We start from the raw sequence: 16,961 nt of genomic DNA on the forward strand, positions 1-16,961 counted from the left end.
CAACCTACTGAAATGTATAAAATTGCTCGGGGACTTGACAGGGCTTTGTTTAACATTTATTCATGGAATGTGGGCATTGTTGGCTAGGCTAGCATTTATTGTTTAGCCCTAATTGCCCAGTGGGTTGTTAAGAATCAAATACAGAGTTGCAGATCTAGAGTCACATGTAGGCCAGTCCAGGTAAACGATGCGGAGAGGTTGTTGCCCTTTTGTTTAGGGTCAGAGGGCATTATCTTAGAATAAAGGGTCACCCACTTAAAACAGAATTGAAGAGACATTTCTTCTCTCATGGGGTGGCGAATCTGAGGAATTCTTTATCACAGACGGCTGTAGAGAATGGCTTATTAAGTATATTGAAGGCTGAGATAGGCAATAAAGTGAAGTTGAGGATTATCTGATTAGCCATGATCCATTGAATGGTACAGCAGACATGGCGGGCTGAATAGCCTACTTGTGCTCCTACATCTTAAATTCTTATTAACAAATACAGAACGTATGTCATTTAGACAGATACTTACAGAAACCACAGACTACTTCTGGAGCAGAGAAAAGGGCTCATTCTAATTTTTCAGATGGGGTGCCAAACAGAATTGTTGTGTTTTTGATCACATCTAATCCTATAGAATCTTTCTAGAAAGATACGCTAAACTAACCAAAGATTTATACGGTGAATAACAATTGGAAGATTAACTCAAGTACGAAGTAATCCTCACAGGCCAAAGCCTAGAGGTACTAAGTTGAAACCTGATGGTTGATACAATTACTAGAAACACCCAACCACACTAAGACATGTCGAAGGTGTCGCCTTCTGCATGCACCAAGGAAATGTCCGGCTTTCAACCAAGTTTGTGAGGTGTGTGGTCGACAAGGCAATTGACATCGGCACTGCACCAAAGCAAAGACTAGTGCAGCTACTATCAGATAGCTGATGCTGGAGTCAGAGTCAACAGAGTGTACAGCTGGAAGAATACAGATCAGGCAGCATCAGAAGAACAAGAAAGTCAACATTTCAGGTCGGGACCCTTCATCAGTTTTGCTACTAAGAGCTGTGCACTGGCTCCAACAAATTGAGCGCAAGGACCATCTTCCAGCAGCAATAAGGACATCAGGTAACATGGCAGAGGTGTACACATGAAGTGATTAACAAACCAGAATCTGATGATCTACATGGTGAGATAAACGATAGCCTTCACTTGTTTCACACTGACAATCACACAGGAAATTTCAATGTCATCTCACTGTCTAAAGTGTTTGCAACATGTCAAATGATCCATTATCAGAAAATTAGTGAATATTCCTTATTGACCAAAATTGACAAAGGGCTAGTAGCAAAATAATACTCCCAAGAATTCTAAAAATCCTGTATCCACATACACGGAAAGCCATAGGAAAGCTCATCATGTAAAATGGTTGTACACAATGAATACAATGGTTCACAATTCCCTGTTCAGCTTCTACAGTACAGACAATCTGCCTGGACATTTATATCAGTGGACACTGCTGGACCAACAATGACAAGTTTACCTACATGTCACAACCCTGCAACAAGCACAATCTATAGAATCGGTGCTACATCAGAACCACAACAGAAATGGCAGTAGACTATTTAAGAAACATTTACAGAGCTGAATATGGAAGAATGAAACAGTTCACTTTCTGCTGAATTAGTAGAGCTAAAAGCACAACTCGCAAGATGAATGAACATCTGAAGAAGATAGAAAGTAGGATAAGCTACAAACTCTTTCTCTTCCCATTGGTTTACAAATGGACCATGACTTATGGTTCTTCACAGTTTTCCCTCAAATTGGTTTGCAGCCTCTTAGGGTTGGCACCCATGGTACTATTGAAACAACACAGCCCTGCAATATTTAGGCTTGAGAGTTCCAATGTTTTTGCAATTAATGTCCTTTGCTCTTGAATTTCCTGCAACAACTGCCTTTCTACACTTACTGGGCAGAATTAGTGGGTACAAAGAGGCAAGAGAGGAGAAAGAGAAAACAAGGAAAATGTAGGGAGATAAAAAGGAACTAGAATGAGGAAGGTAATGCAGGCACCAATGTGCACAAACTAAGGCCCCACAGTCAGTAATAGGATAATGCTCAGATACTCCAGACTTTTCTGTGGTATTAATTTAGGGCTAATTGGCCTTGGCAACAGAAAAATCCCTCTACTCTTCACTGCTAAGTTGCTAACAGACATTTTACAGAAGGCACCTTCTCTCAGTGTATAGTAAGGGTTGCTCACTCCATTCTCTTCCGGGTAGAGCTTCTCAGTACCATCCTCAACTGGTCTGGTATTTGGCGAGCAGTTTTTAGCACTGAACACCAGTCAGAGTGATGGTTCCGCAGCAAGGACTTTATCTCAGAGTAAATCCAGCAAGGTGAGGCCAAATGGCAGCCAAAACAACTAGCCAGATATTAAAGCAGTCCTTGCTAAAGCTACTGAATGGCACTGGTTGGGGGAAAACCTTCACGTTCAGGCTGCTGACAGAGACTGAAGCCAATAAGTTAAAGAAAACAATCAAAGCAGAAGCAGGCTGTGGTCATGACATTAAAAAACATGCAAACTTCAGGCTACGTTTTGTACTTTGTTCATAGCATTACTTTTGCCTCGTAGAATTAATGAGAGGACAAAGCAGCATGTGAAATTATCTACAGGAAGCATTCTGAGCGATCTATGAAAAAAATGACAGACAGCATGATGCAGATGTAATGTCACACCAACATTGCAAGACTCATGCGTCAATTCTACGCTTCCCATATAACTGCAAAAAAGTCAACACTTACAGGCAGCTTTCACATAACATGCTGTGCACCAGGAGCTTTCAAAGTACTGAATGTTATAACTTGGATTGTTTCACAGAATTAGTAAGCTGTCCTTCACTGCAATGTAAACAGGTGTAACACACAAACTCAGGAACCACCTACTGACCCTTTCCAACTGTTCCTGTAAGCATTCTCTCTTGGACTCTGGGCAGTTATCAAGCTTTTTCTTCAACTCAAAGTAAACCTCTCGCAGCCTCTCTACTCTCTCTCTCTCTGTTTTTAAATGTGTTTTCTCCTGAAAAGCAGAGCACAGAAATAACAAGGAACAGTGACTTAAAAGGAATCAGTACCCACCGTGGGTACATTGCTGATTTCCTTGCGCCCACTGGCAGTGCTGAGTATGGCTGCTCTGTAATCAGGGTCAGGGAGGGGACGGTCCTTTTCCTGAGGTTAGTAACTAAAAGGATATGTTTCATAGCAAAAGGGGGAGGCTATTCAGCCCTTTGAATTTGTTACACCTATTGGTTAGACCATGGCTGATTTGTAGCTCCATTCTACAGACATACGTTTCCTCCACATTTTTTCATAACCTCAGAGATTAGAAAAGTCAATCTGCATTACGAAATTATTTGATTTATTTTGATTTATTTATTGTCACGTGCATTTTGTCACAAAATACAGCGAAAAATGTCATAAAATATCACCATTCTTTGGCACCATCTTAAAATGCAGAAAAATAAAGAAATGAAGAAATAAAGTTCAACTTTACAGTCCTTCTTGTTAAATGCTGAGTGATGGGTCTTGAGCAGCCAGCCATGAGTCCCCTTGCTGCGCTGTATGAACAACAATTGCTACTCTCTGGCACCTCTCACCTGCAATTTTTTTTTTAACAAACAATTTCCAACAGTTCCAGGTTTCCGCTAACTTTACTCCTAAATTCTCTGGATTCCAAACTTATGTTTGCTTGTTCCAGACTCCCTCATTCAGGAACATCTTTCTTTCCCTCTCTCCTGATGATTCCTTTAATTTTCTCAAGCACTTCAGTTACATCAGCCCTTAATCTTCTATACTCCAGAAAAAGAATTCCTAACTTAGTTTCCTCCTGAGCAACATGATCCACCTTCCAAAAGCGATTAACCAGCTAAAATAACTAGCAAGTGACTGTTCCAGATGACACAAGCAAACACCAGCAAAATGCACGATAGTGCCAGACAACAGCCACCTCCAATAAGAGATAATCTAACCATGTCCCCTTGAATTCAATGGCATTACCAGCACTGAAACCCTCATTATCAAAGCCTGGGTGTTATCATTGACCAGAAACTCAACTGGACTCGGCATGGGACTAGATTAATTGTGAAAACTGGGCGGCATGGGCAAATTGGGTCAAAGGAACTGTTTCAATGTTGTAGAACTCTATGACCCTACAAAAATAGTGGCTAAAACAGCCGGTAAGAAGCTAGGAATCCTGCAGCGAGTAACTCACCTCCTGACTTCCCAGAGTCTGTGCACTATTTACAAGGAGCAAGGAATGAGTGCGATGGAACACCCCCATTTACCTGGATGAGTGTGTTCCACCTACACTCAACATGCTAGACATCAAGTAGGACAAAGCAGCTCATTCGATTAGAACCCTATCCACAAACATCCAGTCCTTTTGCCACTGTCAGTCAGTAACATCTACGAGATGCACTGCAGAAAGTCACCAAACATCCTTACATAGTACGTCCCTAGGCCACAATCACATCTACCCAGATGGACAAGAGGAGCAGATACACAGGAACAACTCCACCTGCATGATTCCTCCAAGCCACTCACTAAGATGATGTGGAACCACTCCTTCAGTGTTAGGGGGTCAAAATACTAAAATTACCTCCTTAACAGCAATGTGAGTCTACTTATAGTTCGAAGACACAGCGTTCAAGAAGGCAACTCACCACCATCTTCTCAAGGGCAACTTGAGACGGGCAGTAAATACAGCCGGAAACACCCTCTTCCCACAAGGGTATTAAAAACTACCAAAAAACAGCAGAGGGTGTATACAGTTTATTAATCCATTATCACAGGAAAGCATGATGGCAGAACAATGAGGGGGCTATAATACAAAAAACAGAAATTGTTGGAGAAACTCAGCAGGTCTGGTAGTATCTGTGGAGAGAATGCAAAGTTAACATTTTGAGTCCAGTGACCCTTCTTCAGAGCAGGATATGTTTGTTCTCGTTAGTGCAATGATAATAAAAACATGAATAAATCACTGATTATCCATGCTGCCTGTCATTCTTGTAACAGCTGTGGCTTTAACAAGAACACATGACAATTGCATAACATCCTGACCAGAGAAATAATATTTAGGGATTCCATTCTGGAGAGGGATGCCTGGTTGACTAAAGGCATAATTGGTAAAATCATAGGTGTGCTGGAGGGGACAGGATGCAAATGAGGTCACAGTCAAACAAATAGGTAGAGTTCAAATGGGGAGGCAGTTGATGACTGGGGGATTGGAGCAGATTACTGTGGCTGGGGCTGTGGGCTGGGAGCAGATTACCGTGGGCTGGGACTGTAGGCTGGTAGGAGATTACCGTGGTTGGGACTGCGGGCTGGGAGCGGATTTATCGTGGGCTGGTTACTGGAGTTCAGATGGGAAGCTTGTAGACAGGTTGGTGGATTTTAAAATTGAGGCCGTCAGGCAAAGGGCCAGTGTAGTTCACAGGTCCTGAAGAGAATGTCAGGGAAATGGGCACCAAAGTTTTGCATGAAGGTGGAAGAATGGAACCCAGCCTGTAGGGATATTTGGGTCAGGAGGTAACAAAATATTCAGACAATGGTTTCCAATACATTCAGTCTGAAGAATTTTGAGGTGTTTCTGCTTTTTAAAAAAGCTGTACAATCCAAAAAAATTGAAATGAGGAATGCAAAATGAAACATTTGGAGATAGCAAGAATTGTAGATGTTGGAGACATCCTCCTGCTCCACACTGTGCTGTGTCTGCAAGTTGAAACAGCTCCTTTGAGTCATAAAATTATTTTAAAATGCAGGCTAAATCACATATTTCTGGGAACTGGAAGTGGATGAGAACAGAAACATAGAAATCAGGAGCAAGAATAGGCCATTTGTCCCTTCAAGCTGGAATGCATCCTAAAAATCTATCCCCTGAGGTACAGTGGGTGAGGAATTTACAGTTCACACAATTGAACTGAAATCCCACTGTGGTCTCATTCATGTTGCCTCCCTGTAATCTCACCAGTCTGTTTAACCATATCCCTACCACAACTCCCCATTTCTCAGACTTTGGTCCCGTGGGTTTTTTTTCACATTTCCTGTTGCCTTCAGTTATCAAAGCATCCAATAGGGAGAGAGAAGCTACTGACTGGTAATCCCAAGGTTCGTCCAATGAGATATTGATGATCCTTGCCTTTTATTTGAGGATCGGGGGGGTCCTACCTGAATGGAATTTGACAGACTAATAGCAGCAACATGTAGGGGCTGGACAGTTGGAGCTAGGACATTGAAAATACCATCAACCATGATTGGTATCCACTAACCACAGTCCTCGTTATCTGGATTTGCCAGGCTAACCCCTGAAAATGGGCGGGCATCCACATTATCACTGATACAGCCACGAGCCAGAGAAGCCCAACCCGTACTCTGTGGATACTCATTCCTGAGCTCCAGCACTGAGTGCAGATCACCAATATGAGGACAACACAATCTCCGCTGTTACTCAATCCTCTCAAATATTGGGTAACACAGCCAAACAGGACTTTACCGCTTCAAGCAGACTGGTTAAATCATAACAATCTGCAGATGCACTCACAAACACCCTTGAGCAGGCAGAGTTGGAAGTGGGTGTTGTTGGTGGCAGGGAAAGGACAGGGAAGGCTGTAGCTTTTGCAAAAGATAGCATTCAATAAACGCGTAAACACACAACTGCAGATACAAATCGCACATATATTCAATTTCTGGGTTCCAAAACCTGGCTTTAGAATGCTCTGTACCATTTTCCTACTGCAGCCTATCCCACATGGAACAGTGTAACAAGGAGTTATTTACACAAAGAATCTGCATCTACAGAGCACTTTCCACAGTCTTAGGATGGCCTAAAACACTCTGTAGCTAATCGCATATTTTCAATGTATTGCAGTGTAGGAGAAACATCAGATCATTTGCACAAGGAAGCTCCCACAAGCTGTAATATGACAAACATAAGATAATTTTTCTATGATGATGATGGAAGGACAAATAGTGGCCAAGACACCAGGGCTGAACTGCCTGGCTCATCTCCATATAGCATCATGGATCTCTCACCATTGTAATGTGTCACCCAACAGACAGAACCTCTAACACTGTGGCACTCTCCCAGTAATTCACAGGAGGGTCAACCTAGAAACCATGTTTGTAGCTCTGGAATGGTAATTGAGCCCGTGAACATCTGTGCCCTGTAAATATCTATCCTCAGTAAACATCCTTCAAGTCAACTTACAGATTATTCCCCATTTTACTGAAAGCAACTGTCATCCGTGGTTGCACAGTTTCATGGCTAGGTTCTCAAAGATATCACTATCACTTGGAATTTAACAGCAGTGGTTGTAACTAGAAAGCTTTCATTGTGCTAGCAGATGGAAGGGGAAGATCTGTGATCGACTGGATGAATGGTTATAGAATTCCCAAAAGAAAACAGGGTGTGACTGTGATCTAAAGTCATCAAATGCACTGTCAAAAACTGAAAACAACAGGATTCCTGATAGCAAAATGGTGGTCAAGCCTGTGGAATAAAGTAGGACAATGTGGCCAGAGAGCCAGTGTAGGAATAAGACTGAGTTCCCAGTTTCTCTGAGGCAGCCTGTAATGGCTTGTGTTTCCACTGGATCTATTTCTTGGATTTTATTCGTGCCGGTACTGTCTCCTTTTGAATTCTGCCATCATCCCTTTTTGTAATTGAATCTCGCCTGCATTCTACCTTATCACAGAAATTTACCTTTTGCTCTTTTCAGGCACACCTTTCCCAGCACCCCTTTATCCATAACTGCAATTGGTTAAAAACCATTCACCTCTGACACAGGAACAGGCCGCTCAGCTCCTCAAGCTTGCTCTGCCTTTTCAATCACGGCTGATCATCTACTCAATGCTGTAACCCTTGATGTTTTTCATATCTAAAAATCTATTGATCTCTAACTTGATCACATTCAATAATTGAGTTTCTGGAGTGGACAATTCCAAAGATTCAAGATAAATTCTTCCTCAACTCAGTCCTGAATATCCTGCTCCTTGTTCTCAGTAAGTATCCCCTGGTCCAAGAACCCTCCCACCATTAGGGGAAACTTGTATCTGCTGAAAGGCCACAGAGTTGAAACATTCAACTCTGTTCTTCCCTTGAAAGATGACAAGTGTTTCCACCATTGCCTGTTTTAATTATATAAAAATTAGCATGTTTACCAACTCTAATTTCCTGATGTGAACCCCTGAGGATTTTCATTCTTCAATTTATTCCTTCCCTGGCTACTGTTGTACTTTTTTGGACAATCTACTGTAAATTGCACAGCACTGTTGGCTGGTTGACCCAACAAACAGGCCAAGCAACAAAATATCTTTCCTCTGCGCGACTCCTTGCTAATTGTTAACTGGGTTTATGGGCAGCAAATTATCTCCAAAGCTAAAACTACTCTTTTGCAGCAGAAAGTACATCACCATCAGTTTAAATCTCTCCGATGATTCGTACCTTCACCTTTTCGGATGTGACATTAGTCTCCAAGTCAGTTATCTTCTTCTGTAGCTGCTCCAAAACATCTTTCTCATACTGGGCATGCGAAATCTCAGCGTTCCTCTCCCCTTCTAACAAGGCACGCTCCATCTCCATCTGTAAAATTAACAAAGACAATGACCCTTTCCGTTGAACAACACAAGGCAACATCATTAGGTGAAAAAACATGTTTGCATCTTCCAATCCACCTTGTCATTAGAAAAAAATCTGTATACGAGAGGAAAAGAAATCCCTAAACAAATGTCATTCTTCATGGGAGACACTGACGTAGTGAGAATATCACTGGACAAATAATCCAGAGGCCCACACTAGATGCACTGAGGAAACTGACAACCGTTGTGTGTTCTCCACTTTGAGGTGGACCTATTGATTTAAGAAGCAGTGCACGGTAAATTGGGTGCTCCAGTTTCCTCCCACAGTCCAAAGACATGCAGGCTAGGTGAATCGGCAATGCTAAATTGCCCATAGTGTTCAGGGGTGTGTGGGTTATAGAGGGGATGGGTCTGGGTGGAATGCTTCAAGGGGTAGTGTGGACTTGTTGGGCCGAATGGTCTGTTTCCACACTGTAGCGAATTTTAAAAAAAACTGGGAGCGAATGAGATTTAGTGATGGACTACAGCATTGAGAAAAGGGTTTTCCAATTAATCTTCCAACATTTCATATCCGCTTCATGTTCTACCCTCTCAAAGTTCAAAACAGTCAACCTCCCCTTTTGCCTACTTTGAAACCCATTTGCCCATTCCCTCACCCCAGCAATTTCTCTCGTAATTTTATGTTTCTATTTATATTCTTCAGCATACTGCTTCCAATTACCATCCTGCTCCTGAACAATCTTTCTCCAAAGCATTAAGTTACCTAGTAACACTCAACCACCTTCCTGCTGCAATTCAGCGTATTTCCTTTTGATAACAGTCTAACTGCCTCTTGAGCTTCTTCCTTTACAATCACAACCCCTTATCTGTTTAGCAGTGGAATAATACCATGAGCAATTCCATTGAAGAAATGTCTTAGGCATTCTATGCATTGGAAAGACATAGGTCCACATTTCTGGAATTGTGGACTTGGAAAATAGCCTCCACTGTATTCAGTACCTCTTGTGAGGACTCCTCCATCTGATTGTCTAGCTCTTTGATCTTCCTGTTAATTTCTTCCACATTATTCAAGATGCACACACATTCTGCCTCCAATTGGGTAATTCTCTCTTTCACGTTCCTCTCAGCCAATTCCTTCTCTTCCTGAAAGACAAAGATCAAATTATTTGAGATAATGGGAACTGCAGATGCTGGAGATTCCAAGATAATAAAATGTGAGGCTGGATGAACACAGCAAGCCAAGCAGCATCTCAGGAGCACAAAAGCTGACGTTTCGGGCCTAGACCCTTCATCAGAGAGGGGTTGGGGGGAGGGAACTGGAATAAATAGGGAGAGAGGGGGAGGCGGACCGAAGATGGAGAGTAAAGAAGATAGGTGGAGAGAGTGTAGGTGGGGAGGTAGGGAGGGGATAGGTCAGTCCAGGGAAGACGGACAGGTCAAGGAGGTGGGATGAGGTTAGTAGGTAGCTGGGGGTGGGAGGAAGGGATGGGTGAGAGGAAGAACCGGTTAGGGAGGCAGAGACAGGTTGGACTGGTTTTGGGATGCAGTGGGTGGGGGGGAAGAGCTGGGCTGGTTGTGTGGTGCAGTGGGGGGAGGGGATGAACTGGGCTGGTTTAGGGATGCAGTAGGGGAAGGGGAGATTTTGAAACTGGTGAAGTCCACATTGATACCATATGGCTGCAGGGTTCCCAGGCGGAATATGAGTTGCTGTTCCTGCAACCTTCGGGTGGCATCATTGTGGCAGTGCAGGAGGCCCATGATGGACATGTCATCAAGAGAATGGGAGGGGGAGTGGAAATGGTTTGCGACTGGGAGGTGCAGTTGTTTGTTGCGAACTGAGCGGAGGTGTTCTGCAAAGCGGTCCCCAAGCCTCCGCTTGGAAACCAAGCGGAGGCTTGGGGACCGCTTTGCAGAACACCTCCGCTCAGTTCGCAACAAACAACTGCACCTCCCAGTCGCAAACCATTTCCACTCCCCCTCCCATTCTCTTGATGACATGTCCATCATGGGCCTCCTGCACTGCCACAATGATGCCACCCGAAGGTTGCAGGAACAGCAACTCATATTCCGCCTGGGAACCCTGCAGCCATATGGTATCAATGTGGACTTCACCAGTTTCAAAATCTCCCCTTCCCCTACTGCATCCCTAAACCAGCCCAGTTCATCCCCTCCCCCCACTGCACCACACAACCAGCCCAGCTCTTCCCCCCCACCCACTGCATCCCAAAACCAGTCCAACCTGTCTCTGCCTCCCTAACCGGTTCTTCCTCTCACCCATCCCTTCCTCCCACCCCAAGCCGCACCCCCAGATACCTACTAACCTCATCCCACCTCCTTGACCTGTCCGTCTTCCCTGAACTGACCTATCCCCTCCCTACCTCCCCACCTACACTCTCTCCACCTATCTTCTTTACTCTCCATCTTCGGTCCGCCTCCCCCTCTCTCCCTATTTATTCCAGTTCCCTCCCCCCATCCCCCTCTCTGATGAAGGGTCTAGGCCCGAAACGTCAGCTTTTGTGCTCCTGAGATGCTGCTTGGCCTGCTGTGTTCATCCAGCCTCACATTTTATGATCAAATTATTTGATTGAGTAAACATACGAATCTATCAGCTTTGAACTGAGCATCCACTAAGGAACTCAGAAACATGATGGTGCCAAAGAGTGGCATACTCTGTCCTATATAGAGGGAAAGACAATCGTTTGACCTGCACTCCTCTGACCAGGCCCAAAATCTCCCATAAAGGCCTCCAACTCCCATTCCAGAATTAGGGTAATTTTTTTTCTATTTCAACCAATCACTGACCATCTTATAAAAAGGGATAGAAGTGCAAAAATCTATTTGTTAGCCTAAAATCACTATTTATTTGAAACATGAAAAACATTCTTGCTAAATAATGATGTTAACATGACAAGGGTCTTGGGTCTCTCAAATAGTCCATTTCCCAAAAAGTTACTCTGATAGTAATGTTAAGGTTGGAGTGCAATCTGGATAAAACTATATTTTATGGCCTTGAAGAAAGGCTTTCTTACAACAATATTTCCCATGCATTAACTTTTTTTGTTTAATTCATTCACAGGATGTGTGCTAGCTGGGCCAACATTTATTGCCCATTCCTTAATGGTCTGGAAAAGGTGGTGTAAGTTGCCTTCTTGAATGTCAGTAGTCATAGTAGGGACAGTGGGACCCAAGACCCAGCAGTGAGAGGCCAGTCATGGCTCAGTTGGCAGCATTTGACCTTGGGGTACAATATACAACCTGGAAAGTGAAAAGAATCCTCAGTGAGGGTAGGAAAGCCTGACTGCCAATGCGCATAATCACCGCTGCCCTTTCCCCGCCTCAGTGTACGTTTGCACACTGGGGACAGCACTTGTCTCAAAAATATCTTTCTATCCTTAACCCCAAAGGCTTGAAGGGGTTTCTGACTGAGTGCATCAGAAAACTGCAGATCAATGTGGAATGGAACAGAGCTGAGCCAGCGTTAAATGCTAACAGAATACAGCTCCTCCCTGGCTGTGGAGGAAATCCCATTATCACTGAGATTATACAAAATGCCATAACCTACAGAAGACCCAGCAAACCCACTGGACTGCATGCTACAGTTTCCTTTTATAAGTCAATACGAATGGTTACAGTTGTCAACACAGAACCATCTGTGTAATGTCGCATTTCACCAGCCCACAGGGAAAGAGCTCCAGATGCTGTTCCCTGACCGGGTGGTATCATATTTTAGCTCGTTATAGATCTGCTACAATCCCATTCTTCCTTCCGGACCCCATATCTCTCAGAACATGGTATCATTGAACAGACAAATATCTCAGCCATCTCGTCAAAGGCTTATCTTTGCTTTTAATGATGAAGCGCAAACAATAGGAAAGGTGGGGGGGTGGGGGGGCGGTGGTTGCAGTTGCAAAATACTAAAGCAGCAGGGGAGCCTGGGGGTATCTATGCACAAATTGTTGAAGGTAGCAGACATGTTGAATGTTGAAAGCATGGTTAATCAAACAAATACCATGCTGTAGGGGCACAGAGCCCAAGAGTGAGGTGGCTACATTGTACATGAATTAAAAACAACTGGCTGTATCTCAGCTGCAGTAGTGCATCCAGTTCTAGGCCCTAGAACTTTGGAAAGGTGTGAAGCCACTGGATTCTGCTGTTTCACAGAAAAGAGTCATGAGAACAACGCTAGGCACAAGGAATTATGGTTAGGAGATAAACTGGAAAGACTGGAACTTTTCTCCTTGGAAAAGACCAAGAGATGGCTGATATTCAAAATCCTGAGGGGTCTGGACAGAGTACTGAGGAATAAACTGTTTCATTCAGGAAAGAGATTATGAATCATAGGACATGGGGTTAAGGTAACAAGATGTAGAGCTGGATGAACACAGCTGGTTAGGCAGAATCAGAGGAGCAAGAAAGCTGAGATTTCGGATCTGGATCATTCTTCAGAAGTGGGTGAGGGGAAGGGGACTCTGAAACAAATAGAGAAGAGGGGGAGGTGGATGGAAGATGGATAAAGGACCAGATAGGTGGAGAGGTGACGGACTGGTCAAGAAGGCAGGGATGGAACCCATAAAGATGAGTGTAGGTGGGGAGTTAGGATGGGCGTTGGTCAGTCAAGGGAAGATGGACAAGTCAAGGAGGTGGGGATGATGCTGGTAGGTAGGAGGTGGGGGTGGGGGTGGAGGTTGGTCAGTGAGGTGGGAGGAGCGGATAGGTGGGAGAAAAGATGGACTGGTCAAGGAGGCAGGGACAAGCTGGGCTGGTTTTGGGATGAGGTCGGGGGTGGGGAGATTTTGAAGCTTGTAAAGTCCAAATTGAAACCTGGATGCAGGATTCCCAAGCGAAATGTGAGGTGCAGTTCCTGCAGCCTTTGGGTGGCATCGCTCTAGCACGGGAATAGGCCCAGGATGGGCATGTTGTCCAAGGAGTGGGAGGGGGAGTTGAAGCGGTTCGTGACTGGGAGGTGCAATTATTTGTCACGAACTGAGCGTAGGTGTTCCATAAAGCGGTCTCCAAGACTCTTCTTGGTTTCCCCAATGTACAGGAAGCCTCATCAGAACAGAGAATACAATATACCACATTAGCAGAGGTGCAGGTGAACATCTGTTTAATGCGGAAGGTTTCCTTGGGGCCTGGGATAGGGATGAGGGAGGAGGTGTACTGGCAAGTGTATCACTTCCTAATATTGCAGGGAAAAGTGCCGGAGTGGTGGGGCGAGTGGGGAATGTGGAGCAGGCAAGGGGGTCACAGAGAGAGTGGTCCCTCCAGAAAGCAGATAAGGGTGAGGAGAGAAAAGTGCCATTGGTAATTAGGACAGATTACAGAAGTGGTGGAAGATGATGTGCTGAATCCAGAGGCTGGTGGAGTGGTACTGAGGTATGTAACGATGACAGCAGAGTGAAGGACAGGCAACTCCTCGAAATGTCGGGAAACCTGTGGATCACTTCAGAAGAAAATGGCAGGCTCAGAAGATCGGCCAGGTAGCTGAAGCTAAAACACCAAATAGTAGAAAAAGACAGAGAGAGAGGGTGGGCGGGGCGTGCCAGCGAGACAGGGGGCGGGCAGGGCGGGCGAGCAGGGCGTGGGCGTGCCTGCGAGGGAGGGAGGGGGGGGCGGGCGGGCGGGGCGTGCCTGCGAGGGAGGGAGGGGGGGGCGGGCGGGCGGGGCGTGCCTGCGAGGGAGAGGGGGGCGGGGCGCGCCGACGAGGGAGAGGGGGCGGCCAGGGCGGGGCGCGCCGACGAGGGAGAGGGGGGCGGGGGGGCGGGGCGCGCCGACGAGGGAGAGGGGGCGGGGGCGCGCCGACGAGGGAGAGGGGGGGCGGGGGGGCGGGGCGCGCCGACGAGGGAGAGGGGGGGCGGGGGGGCGGGGCGCGCCGACGAGGGAGAGGGGGGGCGGGGGGGCGGGGCGCGCCGACGAGGGAGAGGGGGGGCGGGGCGCGCCTGCGAGGGAGTGGGGGGCGGGCGGGCGGGCGGGAGAGGGGGGGCGGGCGGGCGGGCGGGAGAGGGGGGGCGGGCGGGGGGGCGGGAGGGGGGGGCGGGCGGGGGGGCGGGAGAGGGGGGCGGGCGGGCGGGGCGCGCCTGCGAGGGAGAGGGGGGCGGGCGGGCGGGGCGCGCCTGCGAGGGAGAGGGGGGCGGGCGGGCGGGCGGGGCGCGCCTGCGAGGGAGAGGGGGGCGGGCGGGCGGGCGGGGCGCGCCTGCGAGGGAGAGGGGGGCGGGCGGGCGGGCGGGGCGCGCCTGCGAGGGAGAGGGGGGCGGGCGGGCGGGCGGGGCGCGCCTGCGAGGGAGAGGGGGGCGGGCGGGCGGGCGGGGCGCGCCTGCGAGGGAGAGGGGGGCGGGCGGGCGGGCGGGGCGCGCCTGCGAGGGAGAGGGGGGCGGGCGGGCGGGCGGGGCGCGCCTGCGAGGGAGAGGGGGGCGGGCGGGCGGGCGGGGCGCGCCTGCGAGGGAGAGGGGGGCGGGCGGGCGGGCGGGGCGCGCCTGCGAGGGAGAGGGGGGCGGGCGGGCGGGCGGGGCGCGCCTGCGAGGGAGAGGGGGGCGGGCGGGCGGGCGGGGCGCGCCTGCGAGGGAGAGGGGGGCGGGCGGGCGGGCGGGGCGCGCCTGCGAGGGAGAGGGGGGCGGGCGGGCGGGCGGGGCGCGCCTGCGAGGGAGAGGGGGGCGGGCGGGCGGGCGGGGCGCGCCTGCGAGGGAGAGGGGGGCGGGCGGGCGGGCGGGGCGCGCCTGCGAGGGAGAGGCGGGCGGGCGGGCGGGGCGCGCCTGCGAGGGAGAGGCGGGCGGGCGGGCGGGGCGCGCCTGCGAGGGAGAGGGGGGCGGGCGGGCGGGGCGCGCCTGCGAGGGAGAGGGGGGCGGGCGGGCGGGGCGCGCCTGCGAGGGAGAGGGGGGCGGGCGGGCGGGGCGCGCCTGCGAGGGAGAGGGGGGCGGGCGGGCGGGGCGCGCCTGCGAGGGAGAGGGGGGCGGGCGGGCGGGGCGCGCCTGCGAGGGAGAGGGGGGCGGGCGGGCGGGGCGCGCCTGCGAGGGAGAGGGGGGCGGGCGGGCGGGGCGCGCCTGCGAGGGAGAGGGGGGCGGGCGGGCGGGGCGCGCCTGCGAGGGAGAGGGGGGCGGGCGGGCGGGGCGCGCCTGCGAGGGAGAGGGGGGCGGGCGGGCGGGGCGCGCCTGCGAGGGAGAGGGGGGCGGGCGGGCGGGGCGCGCCTGCGAGGGAGAGGGGGGCGGGCGGGCGGGCGGGGCGCGCCTGCGAGGGAGAGGCGGGCGGGGGGGCGGGGGGGGGGGCGGGGCGGGCGGGGCGCGCCTGCGAGGGAGAGGGGGGGCGGGCGGGCGGGGCGCGCCTGCGAGGGAGAGGGGGGCGGGCGGGCGGGGCGCGCCTGCGAGGGAGAGGGGGGCGGGCGGGCGGGGCGCGCCTGCGAGGGAGAGGGGGGCGGGCGGGCGGGGCGCGCCTGCGAGGGAGAGGGGGGCGGGCGGGCGGGGCGCGCCTGCGAGGGAGAGGGGGGCGGGCGGGCGGGGCGCGCCTGCGAGGGAGAGGGGGGCGGGCGGGCGGGGCGCGCCTGCGAGGGAGAGGGGGGCGGGCGGGCGGGGCGCGCCTGCGAGGGAGAGGGGGGCGGGCGGGCGGGGCGCGCCTGCGAGGGAGAGGGGGGCGGGCGGGCGGGGCGCGCCTGCGAGGGAGAGGGGGGCGGGCGGGCGGGGCGCGCCTGCGAGGGAGAGGGGGGCGGGCGGGCGGGGCGCGCCTGCGAGGGAGAGGGGGGCGGGCGGGCGGTGCGAGGGAGAGGGGGGCGGGCGGGCGGGCGGGGCGCGCCTGCGAGGGAGAGGGGGGCGGGCGGGCGGGCGGGGCGCGCCTGCGAGGGAGAGGGGGGCGGGCGGGCGGGCGGGGCGCGCCTGCGAGGGAGAGGGGGGCGGGCGGGCGGGCGGGGCGCGCCTGCGAGGGAGAGGGGGGCGGGCGGGCGGGCGGGGCGCGCCTGCGAGGGAGAGGGGGGCGGGCGGGCGGGCGGGGCGCGCCTGCGAGGGAGAGGGGGGCGGGCGGGCGGGCGGGGCGCGCCTGCGAGGGAGAGGGGGGCGGGCGGGCGGGCGGGGCGCGCCTGCGAGGGAGAGGGGGGCGGGCGGGCGGGCGGGGCGCGCCTGCGAGGGAGAGGGGGGCGGGGGCGGGCGGGCGGGGCGCGCCTGCGAGGGAGAGGGGGGGGCGGGCGGGCGGGGCGCGCCTGCGAGGGAGAGGGGGGGGGCGGGCGGGCGGGGCGCGCCTGCGAGGGAGAGGGGGGGCGGGCGGGCGGGGCGCGCCTGCGAGGGAGAGGGGGGCGGGCGGGCGGGGCGCGCCTGCGAGGGAGAGGGGGGCGGGCGGGCGGGGCGCGCCTGCGAGGGAGAGGGGGGC

At 51.7% G+C, this 16,961-nt stretch overlaps 1 protein-coding gene across 6 annotated transcripts in view; it reads right to left on the reverse strand.

The window, feature by feature from the left end:
- phldb2b (pleckstrin homology-like domain, family B, member 2b) overlaps positions 1-16,961 on the reverse strand; it is a 158,261-nt gene that overhangs the window by 59,627 nt on the left and 81,673 nt on the right. For 5 of the 6 annotated variants that reach the window (XM_059650467.1, XM_059650468.1, XM_059650470.1 and 2 more), the window contains 2 exons: positions 9,615-9,758; positions 8,482-8,619 (listed from right to left, as the gene is read on the reverse strand). In XM_059650467.1, coding sequence (XP_059506450.1) covers positions 8,482-8,619; positions 9,615-9,758 — 282 coding nt within the window. The remainder of the gene's footprint in view (positions 1-8,481; positions 8,620-9,614; positions 9,759-16,961) is intronic. The other variant, XM_059650469.1, reaches the window with a different exon arrangement.

This window comes from Stegostoma tigrinum, chromosome 12 (genome assembly GCF_030684315.1).
Source record: "Stegostoma tigrinum isolate sSteTig4 chromosome 12, sSteTig4.hap1, whole genome shotgun sequence".
NCBI classification, from domain to species: domain Eukaryota; kingdom Metazoa; phylum Chordata; class Chondrichthyes; order Orectolobiformes; family Stegostomatidae; genus Stegostoma; species Stegostoma tigrinum.